Raw genomic sequence first — 22058 nt, 5'->3', positions numbered from 1 at the left:
TGTGAGTATCGTGATGTTGAGACATAATGTATAGCTTGAAACTCGAAGAAAAATCAAACCTATACCTCATTGATTATCCGTAAATATGCACAAATCACATCGTTTGGCAAAGTTAGCATGATTTTGATGTGCATAAGGAATTTGGTTGAAACATCTTAACAATATCTACAGGAATTATCACATGAAAAACAAAGAGTGCCGAGATGGGTGGAAAGGCAGAGGAACACAAACATTGTTATCAAGTTTGAAGGAATTCGGCTCATATTTGCTAGAGTTATTAAGCGGAAACTGCAGATAATGACGTTTTTACTTAATCGAGGGGCCATAACTCTGCCAAATGGAGTCCGATAAAAGTGGTTGTCAAACTTGGCCGAACCCTTAATGCATTGAACCATGTTACTAAGTTTGAAGACACTCGGATCATATTTGCGAGAGTAAATGAACAGAAACGGCAGATAATGACGTTTTTCGTTATTCAAGGGGCCATTACTCGTCTAAATAAAGTTCTCTGAGAGTGGTCATCGAACTTAGCCGAGCCATTCGGGCATTCAACCCTGTGACAAAGTTTGAAGAAAATTGGTTAATATTTGTTGTAGTTATTGCATGGAAACGAAACGCAGCAGATAATGACGTTTTTCGTTATTCAAGGGGTCATAACTCCGCCAAATGGAGGCCACTGAAAGTGGTCATCGAACTTGGCCGAGCCCTTAAGGCATTTAACCCTGGGACCAAGTTTGAAGAAAGTCGGTTTACATCTGTTGTAGTTATTGGACGGAAACGAAGCGTGACAGACAAACAGACAGAATGACAAACCCAAATGAATACCCCCCGTTTCGGTGAAAGCGGGGGATAAAAAACAAATCAGTACAAAACTACTAGTTCTTGACTAGGATAAACGAGAAACATTTCCGTAGGATACTAACGGTTCATTTCTTACCACAAAAAAAATATTGTATCAACACAAATCCCAATGTGTGTGCTCATGAAATAGCATGTCCATTTCGTTATGTTTGATTAATATTTAAACATCCGAACCTATATATACTTAATGTGACCAGGATGTACACAGTATTTAAGTAGTACTCTGGTCACCTACCAAGAACATTGTTGCCGTCCACTAAAGCTGAAGCCACTGTTTCCTTAACAACGGTTGGCTCGTTATCCTGACCTGATGACGTCATACCAGCCTTGACCTCGTTGACGTACATGTCTGAAATTCATAAAACAAAAAAAATACACATGACGTGATATAAATATCTACCCCACTTTCACATTTAGCATGTCTTTGCAAAACAATGCATTCTGATGACTCCGCCTATTAAGCTTATCGTTCTATTTTTCGTTTTACAGTTCTACCTTACTAGTTTGATTTGTACCCACTGCCAAAGTCCACCTATAGTGTGTTACACCAACTGCAAAAATCCACCTACAGTGTGTTATGTCCACTGCCAAAGTCCGCCTACATTGTTTTACGCCCACTACCAAAGTCCATCTATAGTGTGTTACGCCTACTGCCGAAGTCCGACAAAAGTGTGTAACAACCACTGCCAAAGTCCACCTACAGTGTGTTACGCCCACTACCAAAGTCCATCTAATAGTGTGTTACGCCTGCTGCCGAAGTCCGACAATAGTGTGTTACGCCCACTTCCAAAGTCCACCTACAGTGGGTTACGCCTACTGCCAAAGTCCATCTATAGTGTGTTACGCCTACTGCCGAAGTCCGACAATAGTGTGTTACGCCCACTTCCAAAGTCCACCTACAGTGGGTTACGCCTACTGCCAAAGTCCATCTATAGTGTGTTACGCCTACTGCCGAAGTCCGACAAAAGTGTGTAACAACCACTGCCAAAGTCCACATACAGTGTGTTACGCCCACTACCAAAGTCCATCTAATAGTGTGTTACGCCTACTGCCGAAGTCCGACAATAGCGTGTTACGCCCACTGCCAAAGTCCACCTACAGTGTGTTACGCCTACTGCCAAAGTCCTTCTATAGTGTGTTGACTCACTGCAAAAATCTACCTATTGTGTGTTACGCCCACTGCCAAAGTTCACCTACAATGTGTGCGCCCACAACCGAAGTTCGATTATAGTGTGTTCGCCCACAACCGAAGTCCACCTATGGTGTGTTTCGCCCACTGCCAAAATCCACTTACAGTGTGTTCCGCCGGTCACTGCCAAAGTCCATCTTTTATGTGTTACGCCCACTGCCCAAGTCCATCAATTGTGCGTTACGCCCACTGCCAAAGTCCATCTATAGTGTGCTACGCCAAGTACCAAAGTCCACCTACAGTGTGTTCCGCCGGTCACTGCCAAAGTCCACTTATTATGTGTTACGCCTACTGCCCAAGTCCATCTATTGTGTGTTACGCCCACTGCCAAAGTCCACCTACAGTGTGTTATGCACACTACTAAAGTTCGACTATAGTGTATTACGGCTACTACCAAAGTCCACCTATAGTGTGTTACGCCCACTGCCAAAGACTACCTACAGTGTTTTACGCCCACTACCAAAGACCATCTATAGTGTGTTACGCCTACTGCCAAAGTCCACCTACAGTGTTTTACGCCCACTACCAAAGTTCATCTAATAGTGTGTTACGCCCATTGCCAAAGTCTGCCTACAGTGTTTTACGCCCACTACCAAAATCCATCTATAGTGTGTTACGCCCACTACCAAAGTCCATCTAATAGTGTGTTACGCCCATTGCCAAAGTCAACCTACAGTGTGTTACGCCTACAGGCAAAGTCCATCTATAGTGTGTTACGCCAACTGCCAAAGTCCACCTACAGTGTTTTACGCCCACTACCAAAGTCCATCTATAGTGTGTTACGCCTACTGCCAAAGTCCACCTACAGTGTTTTACGCCCACTACCAAAGTCCATATATAGTGTGTTACGCCTACTGCCGAAGTCCGACAATAGTGTGTTACAACCACTGCCAAAGTCCACCTATAACGTGTTATGTCCACTACCCAAATCCACCTACAGTATTTTACGCCCACTGCAAAAATCCACCTATAGTGTGTTACGCCCACTGCCGAAGTCCGACAAAAGTGTGTAACACCCACTGCCAAAGTCCACCTACAGTGTGTTTCGCCCACTACCAAAGTCCATCTAATAGTGTGTTACGCCCATTGCCAAAGTCAACCTACAGTGTGTTACGCCTACAGGCAAAGTCCATCTATAGTGTGTTCGCCCACTGCCAAAGTCCATCTATAGTGTGTTACGCCTACTGCCGAAGTCCGACAATAGTGTGTTACGCCCACTGCCAAAGTCCACCTACAGTGTGTTATGCACACTGCCAAAGTTCACCTACAGTGTGTGCGCCCACAACCGAAGTTCGATTATAGTGTGTTCGCCCACTACCGAAGTCCACCTATGGTGTGTTTCGCCCACTGCCAAAATCCACTTACAGTGTGTTCCGCCAGTCACTGCCAAAGTCCACTTATTATGTGTTACGCCCACTGCCCAAGTCCATCTATTGTGTGTTACGCCCACTGCCAAAGTCCATCTATAGTGTGCTACGCCCAGTACCAAAGTCCACCTAAAGTGTGTTCCCCAAGTCACTGCCAAAGTCCACTTATTATGTGTTACGCCCACTGCCCAAGTCCATCTATTGTGTGTTACGCCCACTGCCAAAGTCCACCTACAGTGTGTTATGCATACTGTCAAAGTCCATCTATAGTGTGTTATGCACACTGCCAAAGTCCATCTTTAGTGTGTTACGCCCACTACCAAAGTCCACTTACAGTGTGTTATGCACACTGACATTATACCATCTATTGTGTGTTACGCCAGCTGCCAAAGTCCATTTATTGTGTGTTACGCCCACTGCCAAAGTCCACCTACAGTGTGTTATACACACTGCCGAAGTCCACCTACAGTGTGTTATGCCTACTACCAATGTCCACCTACAGTGTGTTCCGCCGGTCACTGCCAAAGTCCACTTATTATGTGTTACGCCCACTGCCCAAGTCCATCTTTAGTGTGTTACGCCCACTGCCCAAGTCCATTTATTGTGTGTTATGCACACTGCCAAAGTCCATCTAATGTGTGTTATGTCCACTTTCGCCTTATGCTTTCACTTTTTTTCACTTGTTGAGTGAAGTTAACAAATCTACTTAAGCCGTTCATATATTTACCCTTATTTTTATCTATAATATGAATCGTGCTCCTTGGTAGTGCATTACTTAGCACTTTTGGTTATGCGCTCGTTGTCCGAATAGTGCAAAAGGGTGATAGGTGCTAGCGTAGTGGTACATATATATTATTATTATCACGTATACCTTTTACCAATCTCTATCCAGAGTTATCGTTCTTTACAATCACTTTAAGGAACTGCAACTTTGGACAGAGATTCCATATACATGTATACAAAACATATTTTATTTCCACCAAATATTATTTATTTTTTGATATGATTAACCACACATGGTGTTGTTTTAATTTCAACAACTTTATCAAATATCAGCATTATACATACATAAATGTTTTAAAGTTTTGTATGTAATTATTGAAATGGATCTCTAAATATATATATATATATATATATTCTAAATATATATATATCATATTTGTATTATTAACGTTATGTAAATATCGTTATGTAAATCACGGTTAATGTGTTAACGACTGCTTATATTTATCATAGACATAAACTTAATTGTATATACATGTACAAACATGGACATTTTTATTTTGTTTTAGTAATAATTAAACATTTATGACTGATGAATGTGCAATGTTGAAATGTAGCATAATAATAAAATATTGTTGGCTTTTCTTATGACTGAGTGTGTTTGTAATTAAAAGGAAAATGTCAGTGGCAAATTTGGGGGGCTTGGATTTTTTTTTGCTGCAGACGTTTAAACTTTCCCAGTCGCGATCTATTTTAATTGCATTTAAAAACAAATCACAGAGCTTCATTTAGTATATTTTCGGGCTGCAAATATTATAATTTTAAATTTCAAAAAGATATTTCTTACAACCTGACAACAACATCATAACTATAAGTACCCCAACATCAGATATACCACGTCTGCATATAGTATCAACTTTACTTGCATCTTGGTTTGAGAAAAATCATAAATACTAATTAAAATGGTTCTTTATTTTATTTTGTTTTCTATTCTATCAAGGGGCAAAGAGGCCCACCATTACTTAAAGTTTGTGGACAACGAACATCGAATGTTGATATAAATACATATTTCTTTCAAAGTAGTTTGAAAAGGTTGTAAGGGGTTTAGGTTCGAAATTTCGTGGTTCCGTTCCCACACCTTAATCAATATCTACTGGGTCCTAAACATAAAGAAACACTGAATCCATGACCGAATGAGAATAAAATGGTACTTTTTAACATTTATAAAATTAATATAATTTGCAGCTTCTACTCTACATCCGTAAAATTCACTATTTGCGTAATGCAAAATGTTAATTGTATTGTTACAATATACGTGCACATAAAAATTATGTGTATTTTAACATTATTTCATTTCATGTAAATCATAGTAATAGCTGTAGTAATTCACTGACACAATCTCTTCCTTCTACGCAAAGCCAAAATTTTAAAAAATAAAATAATAATACAACAATATTAGTGATACAGCCTTGCTCAAGTCTGTCGTTTTTGGTTGCAGTATCTTGTAGCGGACTGCCCGACTGTAGATGGGAGCACATTCAGAGACGTATTATTCACAACATTATTGCATAATGGGCATATAGGCTTAACACTAGCCTGACGACAAATGACATGTTACATGCGTACCCAGTCTGTTGAGGCCGTGGCTGTAGTGACCCCGATAGTCAGCTGATACTAGAAGGTCCGCAAGGGCCTCAGCGTGACCCCTTTTGGTCCCCACCGCCTCCATACATCGTACCACATAGCTGTGAAGCTCCTCCCGGGAGACCACACCTTGTCCCTGTGAAGTCATCTTTCTGATTGTTGGGACTGGAGTTGTCCCTCTCCGTATCAATCCAGGCCATCCGTGGAGGGTCAAAAGGGTACGTACGCACGGCGTTATCATCGTAAGTCCCGTCCTCATGGTACATGTTTACATACCATTTTGATAGTTTAATCCTTTCGGAACCCCTCGTATACGTAAGTAGATAGACTTGCAATAGTCCGCGGTAATAAACACCATATTCAAGCATAAAGGCTGTGGTATTTCTTCTCGCTGTTTCATTACTTTCGTTTTCATTTTATCTTTCTATTGTTGGTGGGAGTAAAGGTAAGTGCTGAGTACAAAAGTGGTGGTGTCATTAAGTAGAATGGTGTACTGGTTACAACCCGTTAGATCTATATACGACCTTTGTTAGTTTGATGAGTACACGAAGGTTTATCTGTACATACCTGTGGTATGTAATATATGGTGCATATCAATTCACACACATAATATATGTATACATGGCTGTATAATCCAGTTCACGTGTGTTGTATTCCATACTGCAATAACAGTACATGGTAGTACTTTTGGCATTGTTTCTTATGAATATGTATGTAGTCGAACTGAACTGGCGATGCGTTGATCGTCGGCGACCCGGTAACTCAATTGATGAAAGCGGCCGTCTAGAGGGTCCCGGGTTGGAAATCCAATCTGGCCGTCTATTTTCCATTTCCTGTTACAAATGGTGTCTGAGCTCCTACCCGTGGTGGCAGGTAGTTGCGTGTGGCGTTTGAGGGCGATTTTATTTAAAAGGGGAAAGTAGGCCAGCCTATACTTCTACATGTAGCTTATATATAGCTTCGCGCTGTCTAGGGGATTTACATTTAGCACAGTGGTAGAATAAGAAGTCTTGGATCGCGGATTCAATCCCCGTTGAAGCACACTTCTCTTTTACCTGTTACATTATAACAAATTGAACATTGGCTCACTGTAAATTCGGAGATAATGTTGGGAAATGTTTGTTAAATATGAACGAATATTTTATGTCCATGATCAAATATTACGCATAAAACAATTTTGCAAGTAAAGTACAAAAACAAACTTTGAAATTTAGCTGATTCTCATAGAATAATGGTATTACTCTGACTTAGAGGTGTACGGTACACCAAGGGGCAGTGCAAGCGAATATGTGACATAATTTTGAAAGAAGATCCCCTGAAAAGGGTAGGATCGATGTCTAATAAATGTTTATAGTCAAAAGGCCGACTCAGATATGAAAGAAGAATTTTCACCGATGTTTCGACCATATAGATAGCTTTCCACATTGTGACAACAACTTTTATGATATCTTTACATCTTTAATTAGGAAACAAAATTAATCGTACGAGTATATAAGGTAGTTTAAACCATCGCTGAGTATACCACGTGGCTTTACAGTATATTTCATTCCGTGCTGTGACAAAGCATAATTAGTTGTCATTCATGAGATGTATAGCATAATTAGTTGTCCTTCATGAGATGTATATAGCGATAGCCGGTAATGTTATGTGTCTGAAGCATCAGGTAAGTTTATTAATGTTATTATAAATGCAACACTCGGACGCATGGAAATGGGCATCTTCGCTAGCCAAGGGTAACGATCCGGTACGATCCGGTCTTGATCGTACCAGATCGTAACCCTTGGCTAGCGAAGATGGAAAATGGGTGACAAGATGCACATGAATTAATATTTTAAATAATGTGTACACCAAAGATATTGATTTGTAATTTGCTTTTAAGCGACTCGCGTGTACTTCATACGGTTGACTGTGCACGGTACCCTAGCTTTTTCTTTATGTATTTGAAGGTGTTTTTTTATCGATCAACTTACTGTCAACGACTAAAGTACTGTCATAAGGTGAAGGAGGACAGCATGGCGGAGGCCGGCGAAATCATTGTGAGTAGGGCCGAACTGGACCGGTATGTTGTGGAATGTATGATGGTTAGCGGAGCTTCCGAGGACAGCGCGCGTGTAATGTCGGACTTGCTCGTCACCGCGGATTATCGCGGACACTACAGCCACGGACTCAACCGCATAGGTAAGTGTCGCGACCTCTGGTGTTAATTACGTCACATGATGCCCGGTGTAAACTACAACCGTCTAGTTTACAATTCAATTCAATTCAACTTTATTCTCTTTCACAATACAATGTATAGAGAAACATATTTACAATATAATATATAGTAATTGTAGTGTTCCTAGTCGGTAGTATACAGTACTGTTTCATAATATATACATATATGTAAAAACAACGCACCGTCTAGATATATAATTAGGTGTCACAGCGTCCTGTGTAAAATACAACGATGTAGTTATCCGATGCAAGCTACATGTACATTAAACAGTTTAATATAGTTCATGTCTTCATAAATCAAACACTTACATATATATAACATGGACAACATATACAAGATATATAACTCTCCTACATTGTATATGAAGAGGTGTTTTCAGACAATAGTCCTTCACAAGTTTTATCTTTCATGGGCATCAGTGTTCTATCTAAATTTCCTACACAAATAAAATGACATACAAACACTAATATTTTATAGAAGTACTTACATTTCAATTCAAGATCTTCAAATACCAAAACTCTAGACTCTAGGTTGAAACACGTCTAGCCTTTGTGACTGCAATGACCACCATATCCCGAGTTTCCTCTGGCCCTGACACCAGACTTAGACATTTTGACAGATAGATGTCCGGTGCGGGGCCAGAGCGCACTTCTAATATGAAAACGTGGAATGTCGGAGAGTTTTAAGGTGCTGACAACAAAAATCGAATATGACAAGACACATACCTCACATATATCGATAAAATGATTATTTATTGATCCAAATCCGCTCATTTTATCACCAACAGTTGCTAAATTCCGTCAGTAGAGTCATCGGTTTACAATCGTTCAAAATTGCCCAACTGAGCGGACGCCATTTTTGTATGTCAGTGTACGTAGTGACTAATCAACAAAAAGAGGCGATCCGGAAGTTTTGTAGACAAGAATGATATATTCCGTTTTCGGTCCGGCTTGCTGATTAGTCACTACCATGACATACAAAAATGGCGTCCGCTCAGGTGGGACATTTTTAACGATTGTAAACCGAGGATTCTACTGATGGAATTTAGCAGTTAGTGATAATAAGAGCTGATTTGGATCAATAAATAATCCATTAATTGATATATGTGAGGTATGTGTTGTGTCATATTCGTTTGTTGTTGTCGGCACCTCAAAACATTCCGACACCAAACGGTGTCGGAGAAGTTCACGTTTTCATATAGGAGTGCGCTCTGGTCCCACACCAGACATCTATCTGTCAAAATGTCTAAGTTTGGTGTCAGGGCCAGAGGAAACTCGGGTAATAAGGCCGGGGTAATAAAAAGGAAATACCGTCTGGCTACAGGTCATGACAATCGAGATAAACACAACCGTCTGGGTACATGACATGCCATTCGAGACAAAGCTACTACTGTCTGGGTAACATGTAATGACGTTCGTGGTAAAGCTACTACTGTCTGGGTAACATGTCATGACGTTCGTGGTAAAGCTACTACCGTCTGGGTACATGTCATGACGTTCGTGGTAAAGCTACTACCGTCTGGGTAACATGTCATGACGTTCGTGGTAAAGCTACTACCATCTGGGTACATGTCAGGACAATCTTGGTAAAGCTACGATCGTTTGGGTATACGTCATGACCTACAGTGCTAAAGATATACACAGACTCATATGTGACCTTATTTATGCTCTTCTTGCCAATTGTTATGTTGCCATGTTAACAGATGTATACACGTCAGAGGTCCAGAACGGGGTGGCTTGTGGAGGTGGCAAGGATCCGACTGTTGTCAAGGAAACGGTGGCTACAGCACTGATTGACGGCAACAATTTACTAGGTACATTTTTTAAACAATATAGTTTAATCAGTATAAGCTTTAGTGTCAATTGTCTTTACTTCCTACACGGACAAATTGATGTCAAAGCACTAATCATTGATTATTTTTTCTGCGAAATGTCCATCTACTGAAAAAAACATAATACAATTCACTTGTTGAATGCTGACTTCTAATTAATCTCTTTTATATTTTTTATGAGCCTAAGAAATAAAAGAAAAAAAATCAGAATAACGGACAAATATTTGCGGTATCTAGGTTGCGTAAAAGGTTGTCGTATTTATAAACAGTAAATATATGACGTTAATTACAAGATTGTTATCATAGGTTTATTCATCTGTAGGTCCTGTGGTAGGGAAGTACGCAATGGACATAGCGATACAGAAGGCTAAGGCGGCTGGTGTGGGTATAGTCACTGTCAGAGGTAAATATACTGACTAAGACAGCTGGTGTGGGTATTGTCACTGTCAGAGGTAAATATACTGACATAGACAGCTGGTGTGGGTATTGTCACTGTCAGAGGTAAGGATACTGACTAAGACAGCAGCTGTGGGTATTGTCACTGTCAGAGGTAAATATATTGACTAAGACAGCTGGTGTGGGTATTGTCACTGTCAGAGGTAAATATACTGACATAGACAGCTGGTGTGGGTAATGTCACTGTCAGAAGTAAATATACTGACAAAGACAGTTGGTGAAGGTATTATCACTGTCAGAGATAAATATACTGACTTCGACAGTTGGTGTGGGTATTGTCACTGTCAGAGGTAAATAAAATGACTTCGACAGCTGGTGTGGGTATTGTCACTGTCAGAGGTAAATAAAATGACTTCGACAGCTGGTGTGGGTATTGTCGCTGTCAGAGGTAAATATACTGACTTCGACAGTTGGTGTGGGTATTGTCACTGTCAGAGGTAAATATACTGACTTAGACAGCTGGTGTGGGTAATGTCACTGTCAGAAGTAAATATACTGACTAAGACGGCTGGTGTGGGTAATGTCACTGTCAGAAGTAAATATACTGGCATAGACAGTTGGTGAAGGTATTATCACTGTCAGAGGTAAATATACTGATTTAGACAGTTGGTGTGGGTATTATCACTGTCAGAGGTAAATATACTGACTTCGACAGTTGGTGTGGGTATTGTCACTGTCAGAGGTAAATAAAATGACTTCGACAGCTGGTTTTGGTATTGTCACTGTCAGAGGTAAATATACTGACTTCGACAGCTGGTGTAGGAATTGTCACTGTCAGAGGTTAATATACTGACTAAGACAGTTGGTGTGGGTATTATCATTGTCCGAGGTAAATATACTGACTTCGACAGCTGGTGTGGGTATTATCACTGTTAGAGGTAAATATACTGACTTAGACAGTTGGTGTGGGTATTATCACTGTCAGAGGTAAGGATACTGACTAAGATAGTTGGTGTGGGTATTGTCATTGTCAGAGGTAAATATACTGACTTATACAGTTGGTGTGGGTATTATCACTGTCAGAGGTACGGATACTGACTAAGACAGCTGGTGTGGGTATTATCACTGTCTGAGGTAAGCATACTGACTAAGACAGCTGGTGTGGGTATTGTGACTGTCAGAGGTAAGGATACTGACTAAGACAGCTGGTGTGGGTATTATCACTGTCTGAGGTAAGCATACTGACTAAGACGGCTTGTGTGGGGATTGTCACCGTCAGAGGTAATGATACTGACTAAGACAGCATATTGACTCATTATCCTTCTTGCTGGACAAAATTATATTTCGAACACATTTTCACACACTTATTTCATTGTACATTATTGTAAACGTTTGAATTCAGATTATTTGATTCGGATCATGCTTCTCTTATATATGTATTTTTTCTTCTTTTCTATTTCGGAAAACAAACTTAAAGAACTAATGCTGTTTTGAAGACCTTGTGGTGACAAACATGCATTGTTTTATAGGTTCAAACCATTATGGGATAGCGGGTTGGTACAGTCTCCGGGCGACACAGCAAGGCCTTCTGGTGAGTACGATTTGCGGGCAACATAACAATGTTTTATAGTAGGTACAATCTGCGGGCGACACAGCACAGTCGTTTGGTAGACACAGACTCCAGGCAACACAGCAATGTCTTCTGGTGAGTGCAGTCTCCGGGCAACACAACAATGTCTTCTGGTAGGTACAATCTGCGGTCGACACGAATGTCTTCGGTAGGGTCTTCTGGTAGGTACAGTCTCTGTGTAATACAGCAAGGTCCTCTGGTAGGTACTCCTTTTAGAGCATTAGACTGACAAGAAGCTTGTGGTTTAATACATGGATAGAGTACTAACAGTATTAATATTTCATTTTATTTGTTGTACATATGGCTTTTGTTAAAAATATCTCACTTTTACCTCTTATAAAGTCCCTTTTCTGTTCTGTATAATGCAGTACAAATGAATAAATACACAATTGTCCGTTGCTTTGTTTAGTGGCGAAAAGATATTGTTTTACATATTATATCATATCATATTGTATAATATTATGCAAGTGCATACACTTCACTTTAAATACACAGTATCGAACGATGGCTGGTAGTGATTTGGAAACAGGTGGCACTGCAGGTAACGTAATATTATGATTCAATATCTGTTACTGAATCGTGTCCGTGCATTGTATATGAAGGACTGATATACCATCTTATGGAAAGTACCATCATTTGCATACATTTACAATGTCGCAATGTCTCATTATGACTAAGTAATCAGAATACGTGTATCTGCCTGCGTTATCAAACTGCAAACAAATACAGCTTTAACAGGGAGCTGTGTTCCGGCAGAATATTTGTCATGTCAACAATATTTGACGTTTTTCACATGTGTCATTCGCTGAGTTTAACGGTTCAGTACTTCATAATAGATGTATCTATATATATACACCAAACAATGATATTTTTACAGGTATATCACTGAAAAATGACATTTCATCATATGCATTGTAACGTTGTATTTCTGTAGACTAAGTATTTACTCAGTAATCAATGAATCAAAACAGTTTTCTGATAACAACTGTACTGATATTTGCATCGGCAATAAAACAATATCGAAAGTGAATCACTATAGTAATATCGGTTATGATTCAAAGCCTACCACTGTGTTATAACTGTATTATAGAATCAGAATGCCAAGCGTGTCATCCACAAGTACATATAGAGGCCGCTGACATGACAGTGGTTATAGTGGGTCTTATGACTAAGACTGATATTGTAACTTTGAGAATTCCTATAATGAGAAGGCAATCTTTTTAATTACATTCATTATATGTTATGTACATCTATGTAATTTCTACTATAACGATTCTATTTCAGGGGCTGTCAATGACTAACTCTTCTCCATGTACGATACCAACCCGATCAAAAACTGTAAGAATCTTTAAGAATCATTTCTATAACATATTTATTGATATAGCAATAACCTCACATCCCGAAACGTTTCAAAATATACCAGCCGAGCTAATATATGATTGTATTGTTGAAAAAAATGATAAAACATTTTCACTTTGAGTTCGATATTATTTTAATATACATTTACATATTTAACACGGTTACCAACTCTGATCTATTTTAAAAGCAGGCGACACAATGTATCTTCATCCCAGGAATTCGATTATAATAAAAGTATTGGACGGAAAACAGAAATATTGTATCGACTGCATATGGGGTAACTAGAAACGAAGCTGTTTCAAAACATTGTAACAGATGAACATTGTATGTGTTATACCAGGTATCTCTCGGTACAAACCCTATCAGTATGGCAGCCCCTGGGAAGCACGGCGACAGCTTTGCTTTAGATATGGCAACGTCAAGTGTGGCATGGGGAAAGGTATGTACCGTCCTGGAAGGGTTTTTTCTTTTACTAACCGAATACGAGTATTTCAGTAGAGTTTAAAGACGATTTATAGCGGCGTCACGTTCGTCAATATTAATATTATGTCCGACTTCAAAGGGCCGTGTTTCTATTCGTTAAAACCCAAAATATAGATGTATTTCTACCTTTGTTTAAACGAATGTTTTAGATTGACACTTTCCCTTTACGGCAGATCAGCATTACGGGAGAAACGTCTAACCCTACTTGTCTGAACAAACATGTCTGTTACAATGTAAAACATATCCTAAATGAAATCGCTCGAGCTGACAATGTAATTACTATAGCGAAAAACAAATCTCGACAACATCTTGACACCAAGGAAATTGGAGGAATTATGCTTTTTTGTTTGTAATAGACGTTACATATCACCTCTCGAAGATATTCCAAATGACTATCAATATTTTTTGCGAAATTGGACTTGGGTTAAACCGTTTCGTTAGAGCTATACATAATCAATTGTGCCTTTTTTACGTTTGTTTTTGTTCTACTCTTATGTTTTCATAATCGATAAAAAAAAAAAAACAAGTTCCCTGCATTTGAGGGAAGACAGCGTACAAGCTGCCCCATGTGGCGCAGGACGCACTCAATCAGGTGGACAGTCCGGTTTTTCTTTCAGTGCGTTGTGCCTGAGCCCCACAAAAATATCATATCTGTCAGCTTCCAAATTTGACTGATTTTCCCCCATTTTCCACTGGGTAAAACAATATGAGCTAACCCTGCTACAGTAACTGTTATGAAAAGGCCAGCTGAATGCCTGAAGATGGCAGGCTTCAATTTATGTATATTGCACACAAACAACTGTGGTGTAATGCAATACCTCTTTGACACTGGGTGTCGTAAACACAGGTGGTGTACACGTATGTAAAACTCATGTGAATATTCTTAATGATGAGCATTTGTGGCCTTTGCTGGCCATTGTAGATAATAATATGGTACAGCTGTGCTAAAGTATGGGTAAAAACATAATAATGAAATGTCACTTGATTGTAATTACTTATTTGAACTTTAAAGACCTATACAGTGTCTTTTGACTAAGCTATCTGTGGTGATACATCATTGCATGTAAACGTGTATCATAATAATTTATATACCGTTTATGAAAATTATGCATGTTGCTTGGTTAGATAAACATTGATCGTATATTTTGATTACTTTGAAGCATAATATTTTATTGCAAGTGAGATATATGTAATGCTGATTGATTTTAATCATAAGATTAACAGATGACTTTTTGCGACCAATCAACTGGTGTTCGCCTAACTTTATTAAAGACTAACATGCACAAATGAAATACATATCATTTTGATCTATATTGATCATCCCTTGTCAAATAATGTTAGGTAACCTGTATATTGACCTTTGCCTCAGTATGATACATGCAAGTGAAATACATTTCATACTGATTGATGTTGATGATCTTCTGTGAGCTGTAACTTTCGGTACAACTTTGTTTTGGTACAAAAACTGCAAATGAAAGTAATGCTTTATTGATCGATATTAGTTATTGAAATGTCAAATAATATTTCGGGACCTTTGCGTTGCCTTTTGGGGTATACTTTTGCTTTGATTTAACAAGAGCAAATAACCCTCACTCATATCCGATATGTGTGTAATAGAGTTGAATGTGAAATGCAACAAACTGACATTATAGCCCAGGGGTTAATTCTGAATACAGAAAATTCCGCTTTTAAATGAATGACAATGACCTTAATTATACGAACCAAATTACACATGATATTTGAGGGGAAGGGAAAAAGTATTCACAAACGTTACATGTTATATCCATACACATTCTGCTATTTTTCTGGTAATTTGTTGCGGGCACAACTTTGTACTAAGGAGATCATGTTTGTTATTTCATTATGATTCCTTTAATAGTTCCCTTGAGAAATTGAGAAACATCGAGAAGAAATTTTTACTTGTAAAATGCCATTTCACTTTTCTAATCCATCTCAAATTGAATCATGCAAAATTTTGAACTAAATGGATCATGCATGCAATACTCCACCAAAACACAATACTCTAAGCACTGTTTACTATATAACTTTTGTGGCCCCCAAATGGCTTTCTTATATGAAAGCAGATTATTATATTTTCATAGGTCATAACGTATATCTGGGTTGTACTTTCATATTTCCTTAGCGTTCTTAATTTGTCCATTTGTTTTGGTATTGTATATTTGTTTTTCTACTTAGCTGTGTTTAAAACTGTTATTGAATCGTGCAGGTTGAAGTGAAGCGGAGAAAGGGCGGGGCGTTACCAAGCGGTTGGGCCACAGATAAGGACGGCCATGTAAGTACAGGGTTTTTGATCAGTGTAAACAAAATCGATGCAATTTATTGTTGCTGTATACTACCTATTGTATTTTCTTCTGCGGATAAGGAAGTATAAATTGTAGAATAGATTTTTGTCACAACTAGTAAGTGTTTTTGTGTGACGTTTCAATTACTAACATGGTACGTACCGCCTTAGATTAATCAGACAAATGACCAGTAAAGCGTATGTACGCACTGACATGAAGACGGACACTGTGTCAGACTTCCTGTTATCAATCTTTTGTTATTGTTATTACCAAGAATAACAATATCGGCCCACAAAATAAATTCATGTTCTTGATTCGTGTGACAAAATCATTGATCGGTCAAAATCAAAATGCTACAACTTATTTGTTTTCCCAAAGATAATCAATTTACAGACAACAATATTTCGAGAAATAAGAAATATGATAGGCTCAAAATATTTCTGTAGCATGCAAAACGACTCTTCGAAGTTAGTTTTGATATTTTCAAAACTAATCAACGGAAAGACAAACAATCTAATCATATCACCGTGGATACATGAACCCTTTTCCTGTCAGGCACTTCCATAGTTTATTCATGCACAATTTTAGAAAATCGTTTTATAGTTTGCAATAGTCGTTCAATAAGTCTTATTCAAAGCTTTGCATAATGTTTATTTGTTGTATCTATGAAATTTTTATACATCAAAACACATTTTGAAACTCACGAGTATGTGATTAAATAATCTATTATTCCGTCTTCTATCAAGGAAACACGTGACCCGTCAGCTGTGGCCGGATTGCTGCCATTAGGAGGCCTTGAACAGAACAGTAAGTCACTTCCGGCTGGAGACGCAACTTGTTATGTAACATATTATTGATTATGCAGTATTATATCGTTTATTGGTAATTTTGACGACCTGACAGGCCTGGTATGTGATACAGAGTACTACGCTTTTCCACTTCTCGGACTTCAATATATATAGATACATAGTACTTATTAAAGTATCATTAATATGTTTTATATTCACAATCCAAGTACTGGGCCCGTACTATGAAACCGTTCTCATGCTCAAGCATGGATTCTATGCTTAAAGCAGGATTCTTGTAACTTACTTATATCAAGTCAAACGAGTAAAAAGTCAAATGTCAACATTGAAAACAGTATTTGGCTTTAAGTGCCTTCAATGTTTTTCAAAATTATTGACAAAATTTCGTTTCCGTTAATTCATCAACGGAACAAGAAATTAGACTTGAGAACAAAATCCATGCTTGAGCACGAGAATGGTTTCATGAATACAGGCCCTGATCTCTTCTCCTGGATGAATTTTCCCTATTTCAAGCCTATACTTTCCAAATCACCAATGAACATCAAACTCGCTGGTAAAGGTGTTGGTTTCCTTTCCCAAAATATTGGTTGGAAGATTTTTCTAAAAGGTTGTAGTCAGTGATAATCCAATAATTAAATTGTTACTGATATTGGATTATTATACTAATTTTCTTGCCAATTAAGGAGGGCTGAATTTACATCAATTTAGACAACATTTTAGTGACATGTTAGTCAACATTTAATGTAAAACACAGTATATTGAATTGCAGCTGTATTTATAAAACATCTAATCCAGACTGAAAAAATAGATTGTGACCAATACCGAATTGGGATTTTGCCCCCAAAGTTCAGGATTCTTAAAGTACCTTTTTACGACATTTTCAACTGCTACACTGCCATTTAAAAAAATGTAATATATGCTTGAAAATTTCTCGCAATCACATCGGCTTCGCCTAGTTAATATCACTTTTTCATGTTCATATCACATCATATTTCCAGCACAAAAGTCCATAATTGTATATTATTTAAAGAATCAAACTCAAAGATATTGTTCTGTTCTTTTTCAACCGGATAAGTCCAAATTCTGATCGGGTAATTATAAGTGAAGTAGATTTCTGAGTTTTGACTAACCAGAGCAAAACCTCTCAAACATATTACACCAATTAAAGAATAAATTAATATTTTTTTTTTAAAGAGATGAAATAATAATCTTTTCCTTGAATATAAGTACATTTTACCAATTTTTGAAATGCCGCAATATTAACTCAATTGAAATGGCACAAGCTCCCATGGGAATTTGGTCACTGATGTATGAATATAGGAGCCTGGTGCTACAAATATGACCACATGCGATACATGTCACTTCTTCATTAATTTTCATTTCAAAATATTTTATTAAAACAAATGATTCAATGGGAATCGGGCAACAGGCTATGCCTATACAAGCCCTCTCCCTTGGGTTACATACATTTCAAACAATAACATAATTATAATTTAGACATTAGCATATTAGCACTGGCTTGGAACATTAAATAGTACTTAATAGTCTCTATCTATCTCTGAACTAAGCAAAATTAAAATTAAAAAAAAATGAATTAACTAAGGTAAAACAAATACAGTTAAATATATATGAAATATATTTCAAAGTGGAAAGCCATGTGTGTATACTGCATTTGTAAAAAATCAAATATTATAAATTTACAACATATATATTAATATCAAAAACTGGGACCTCCATTCAATATAGTAAATATTAAATATTATTAGTTGAATAATTTGTAACGCCAACTATTCCTCCATCACCACTCCTACTCCAGATAACAACTATAACTGGGCAGCACTAAAATGTCCATACACACCACCACTGTGTGCTTACCAAGTCATTGATATTCAAGAGCAGGAGTCGTGTTGAAGGAGTGGTCATACAGACATGTATACATACACATTGGGACTCAATATATTTCTGAACACAAACACAAATACAAATGTAGCAGAATTAGGATCATGACTAAGGGGGTTACTTCCCCTATTTAGTATATTGCTATGTTCAATCAGGTTTAAGTAGAGATTTAAATGTATGTTTAGTTGAATGTTAAGCTGCGAATGAGACAGAGAATCTAATAGGTTTTGTCTTTGGATTATATACCAAGGGAAGTATAGAAAGAAGTGATCCACATCTTCGTGATGGTTGCCATACTTCATTTATGTGGCCTGCTTGATTATGTAATACATTGTCTTACACCAAAACATACATGTTACTAATTCATTATCTGTCTAGAGTAATCATAAGCAGTACAACATTTTACTTTATGCTTTAATAACAATATATATCACTAATTATAGAACACACTGAGGGTGATATTAATATAATTTTGAAAAAAGAATGGTTATTTATGTAGCCAAATCGATATGCATGCGATTTGGTAATTGTGGATAGGTGTGATAGTGAATCGCCTTTCTATTAGACAGGTCTATATAATATAGGTGCATGTAATACAAACCTATGTATTGATACAAACGTTTTGGATAATGTAAGTAATACAATTCTGACAGATTGCTGCTTTAGTTTAAAAGTAAGAATTTAACGTAGGAGTCACTAACATTTTATAACTACGATAAATTAACTTTATATTCAATTTTACAAAAACACGGTTTGGCTTTGCACGTTTGCATTTTGACCTGCCTTGAACATGCATTATCATGCATTGACAATACTATTCACTATGCACAGCTATTACATATGTACAAACATGCATGTTATGATTTATGTTTCGTTTGTTATAAGGTGGTTACAAAGGTTACGGTCTGGCCTTGATGGTGGAAGTCCTCACCAGTGTGTTGTCAGGGGCCGAGATGTGTTCTTTTGTTAGGAAGTGGAAAACGTACGAGAAACATGCAAACCTGGTAGGTTCTGTATATAATGTGGTAACAAATTCTAGCGTACATGTTTTTTAATCGACTATGGAGTTAAAAATTAAGTACAACGTTCAGATAGCAGTGCGTTTACGCAATTACCACTATAATTGCTGTTTATGCTCTGCCTTGACTTAGTTATGCAAAGCTTCTGGTTTTTATCACATAATTGTTGTTTATAACCTGGCTTGATTCGTTGTATCACGCTTCAATAAAGAAACATTTAGATTAAATATGAACAAACACTACCATATGAACAAATTCATATAATATGTCACAACTAAGCTGCCTTTATACTTTATGTGAAACAATTTATAATACTAAGACTAAAAACGTCATTTTTGAAATCTTCAGAAATCAAAAATAAAATGAATATTTTCTTTGTAATGTTTATTATTCCTTGTTTGTTTCTACAGGGTCACTGTTTTATCGCTATAGACCCGGAGGCATTTGCAGATGGATTTACAGACAGGATGCAGGACTTGATGGACTTTAATCGTAATCTTGAGCCGGTACAAATATGCAATACTTCTTAATTGAGATCGCTGCTTGTCTAATTCTCCTTTAATTTTAAAACATATGTATCAGTCACATGATGTTATCTTATGGTATTACAGTGAAACAAATTTTGACAGCATTAACTATATACATATACATTCTATCACAGTAGTTTTATGATCTTCTGGAAAAAGAAGTAATTAAAAATGAATAAATACTCGACAACTCGTCCTACATGTACATTCTTTCATCCCTTCAAGGAGATTCTTCAGACTGTTTATATAAAGAAACATTATTTTGAGATGAGGTGTGATGTCATTCAATTATCGTCACTATCTAGTCCACTGTATGTATCCGCCATAGCGATATCACTGCTATTTAATGATACTGTTGTCAAGGTTATTCAAAAATTATGGCGTTTAATAATCTACGACGTCATATAATTGATCGCTTTAGCGATATTTGTACATAAACTTGCATAACTCTCAGATTTCATGCAGCATTTCTAGGCATGTTTCATATTAGCGAGTATCTGGCGATCTAACGTGATTTGTGAAAAAATATGAAGTTCATAAAAAGTTCAAAAAAAACAACACTTTTTTATCACTTGATGAAGTATATTTTCGAATATTACAACAAATTCGCGTTTCCAGATTGTTATTTATATGGGATCGCAATAGGTTATATTTCTTGAGTTTAAAATATATAATGTTGGTATATATATTGGATTATAACCATTAAAAGTGCGAAGTAAGGAGGTCCTTAATATATGTTAATAAATGCAGAGAGCCGAACAAAAGTAATAATGTTTACTTCATCATTTAATCATTTCGTCCCAAGGGAGTTGAGTCAACTTTGGTACTAAAAGGTCTCTAAAACATTGGTGGCTAACACCCAAGTTGACTCAACTCCCTTGCATAAGTAGGCTATGATAAACTGTGTGACGAATACACAGCATTTATAATATAAAAACCAATAAGATAGGTCAGTATGTAATATTTATAATATACATGTAATATATATAGGCTCGGTAATATTTTAATAGGTGGAGGCTGAGCGGGAGGTCCTCGTGGCAGGAGATCCAGAGAGACAACACATGACACTTTGTGACAAGTTGAAGGGCATTCCGTACCATCCCAATCAGATTGAGTTTTTGGTATCCGCACACTTATCATTGATAAAAGAATAATTATTTTTTATACACGTTGATAATATTTACATTTTCTTTGATCTACTTATAATATTACCATATGTCTGTATTAATTTGTATATCAAATCAACGCTTAATACTGTTTTCATTTATGCAAAATATATATATATACACTTGGTAATATAGAACTCAGATTTCATATCACAATTAGTGTCCGCCTGAAGTTATGTTTGAGCTGATGCTATCCTCTAAGTATATCGTTGAACTATAGCCAAGATTCATTTACATTTTCTACATCGTCTTAAACAAGAATACAGTTAAATAATTTTCATGTTTGACCCTTTTCTTTTCAGGATGGAATCGCCAAAAGTCTTGATGTCAAACCTTTACATCACGTGACATGAGACGCCTGAAAGCGTGGATACAAAATCGCTAGTATTACTTGCGTTGTTTCCATTTTAGGTATTCCAGACAAAGCCATGTTAGCATGAATCATGCATATTAAACAGTGACGCGGGTACATATATGCTAGTAAGCGCATTGCAAAAGCATGGCTACATTTATGTATTTAAGGTGATTTTGTGTATTGTTATAAGAAACTCTGTAATACGTTATTGACGCTTCCAATGTTCTGAAATATTACTTAAGGTGTGTTAGGTCAGGAATTTAGCAGTAAAATAACTGAATGATA

The 22058-nt window shown here is 37.2% G+C and overlaps 2 protein-coding genes across 10 annotated transcripts in view; one reads left to right on the top strand and one right to left on the bottom strand.

The window, feature by feature from the left end:
- LOC110465016 (uncharacterized oxidoreductase YjmC-like) overlaps positions 1-8557 on the bottom strand; it is an 18689-nt gene extending 10132 nt beyond the window's left edge. Inside the window, exons 1-2 of one of the 2 annotated variants that reach the window (XM_021520577.1) lie at positions 8487-8557; positions 1097-1210 (exon numbers count right to left, since the gene is read on the bottom strand). In XM_021520577.1, coding sequence (XP_021376252.1) covers positions 1097-1208 — 112 coding nt within the window. In that variant the 5' untranslated portion in view covers positions 1209-1210; positions 8487-8557. Of the gene's footprint in view, positions 1-1096; positions 1211-5766; positions 6133-8486 lie in introns of those variants that run through there. The other variant, XM_021520575.1, reaches the window with a different exon arrangement.
- LOC110465015 (uncharacterized oxidoreductase YjmC-like) lies at positions 5922-22058 on the top strand. Of its 8 annotated transcripts, none has more exons than XM_021520570.1 (13): positions 5922-6002; positions 7731-7962; positions 9702-9812; positions 10153-10233; positions 11756-11817; positions 13141-13194; positions 13556-13654; positions 15926-15991; positions 16748-16808; positions 19592-19710; positions 20136-20231; positions 21263-21373; positions 21721-22058. In XM_021520570.1, the coding sequence occupies exons 2-13, from the start codon at positions 7797-7799 to the stop codon at positions 21769-21771; spliced, it is 1077 nt and encodes a 358-aa protein (XP_021376245.1). In that variant the 5' UTR covers positions 5922-6002; positions 7731-7796; the 3' UTR covers positions 21772-22058. The 8 variants fall into 8 exon arrangements, with proteins under 8 accessions (XP_021376245.1, XP_021376244.1, XP_021376242.1 ...); XM_021520569.1 differs by lacking the exon at positions 5922-6002 and adding an exon at positions 6142-6229; XM_021520567.1 differs by lacking the exon at positions 5922-6002 and adding an exon at positions 6328-6657.

Source organism: Mizuhopecten yessoensis, unplaced genomic scaffold (genome assembly GCF_002113885.1).
Source record: "Mizuhopecten yessoensis strain PY_sf001 unplaced genomic scaffold, ASM211388v2 scaffold11047, whole genome shotgun sequence".
In the NCBI taxonomy this organism is placed as follows: domain Eukaryota; kingdom Metazoa; phylum Mollusca; class Bivalvia; order Pectinida; family Pectinidae; genus Mizuhopecten; species Mizuhopecten yessoensis.
The sequence above is the reverse complement of the archived record's forward strand: the minus strand, read 5'-3'. Positions and strand labels throughout refer to the sequence as shown.

Coding starts and splice junctions, on each gene's coding strand:
- LOC110465015 (XM_021520567.1), top strand. CDS start 6,460: ATGGTAGTACTTTTGGCATTGTTTCTTATGAATATGTATGTAGTCGAA. Junction 15,992..16,747: donor CCACAGATAAGGACGGCCAT/GTAAGTACAGGG, acceptor TCTTCTATCAAG/GAAACACGTGACCCGTCAGC. Junction 16,809..19,591: donor AGGAGGCCTTGAACAGAACA/GTAAGTCACTTC, acceptor GTTTGTTATAAG/GTGGTTACAAAGGTTACGGT.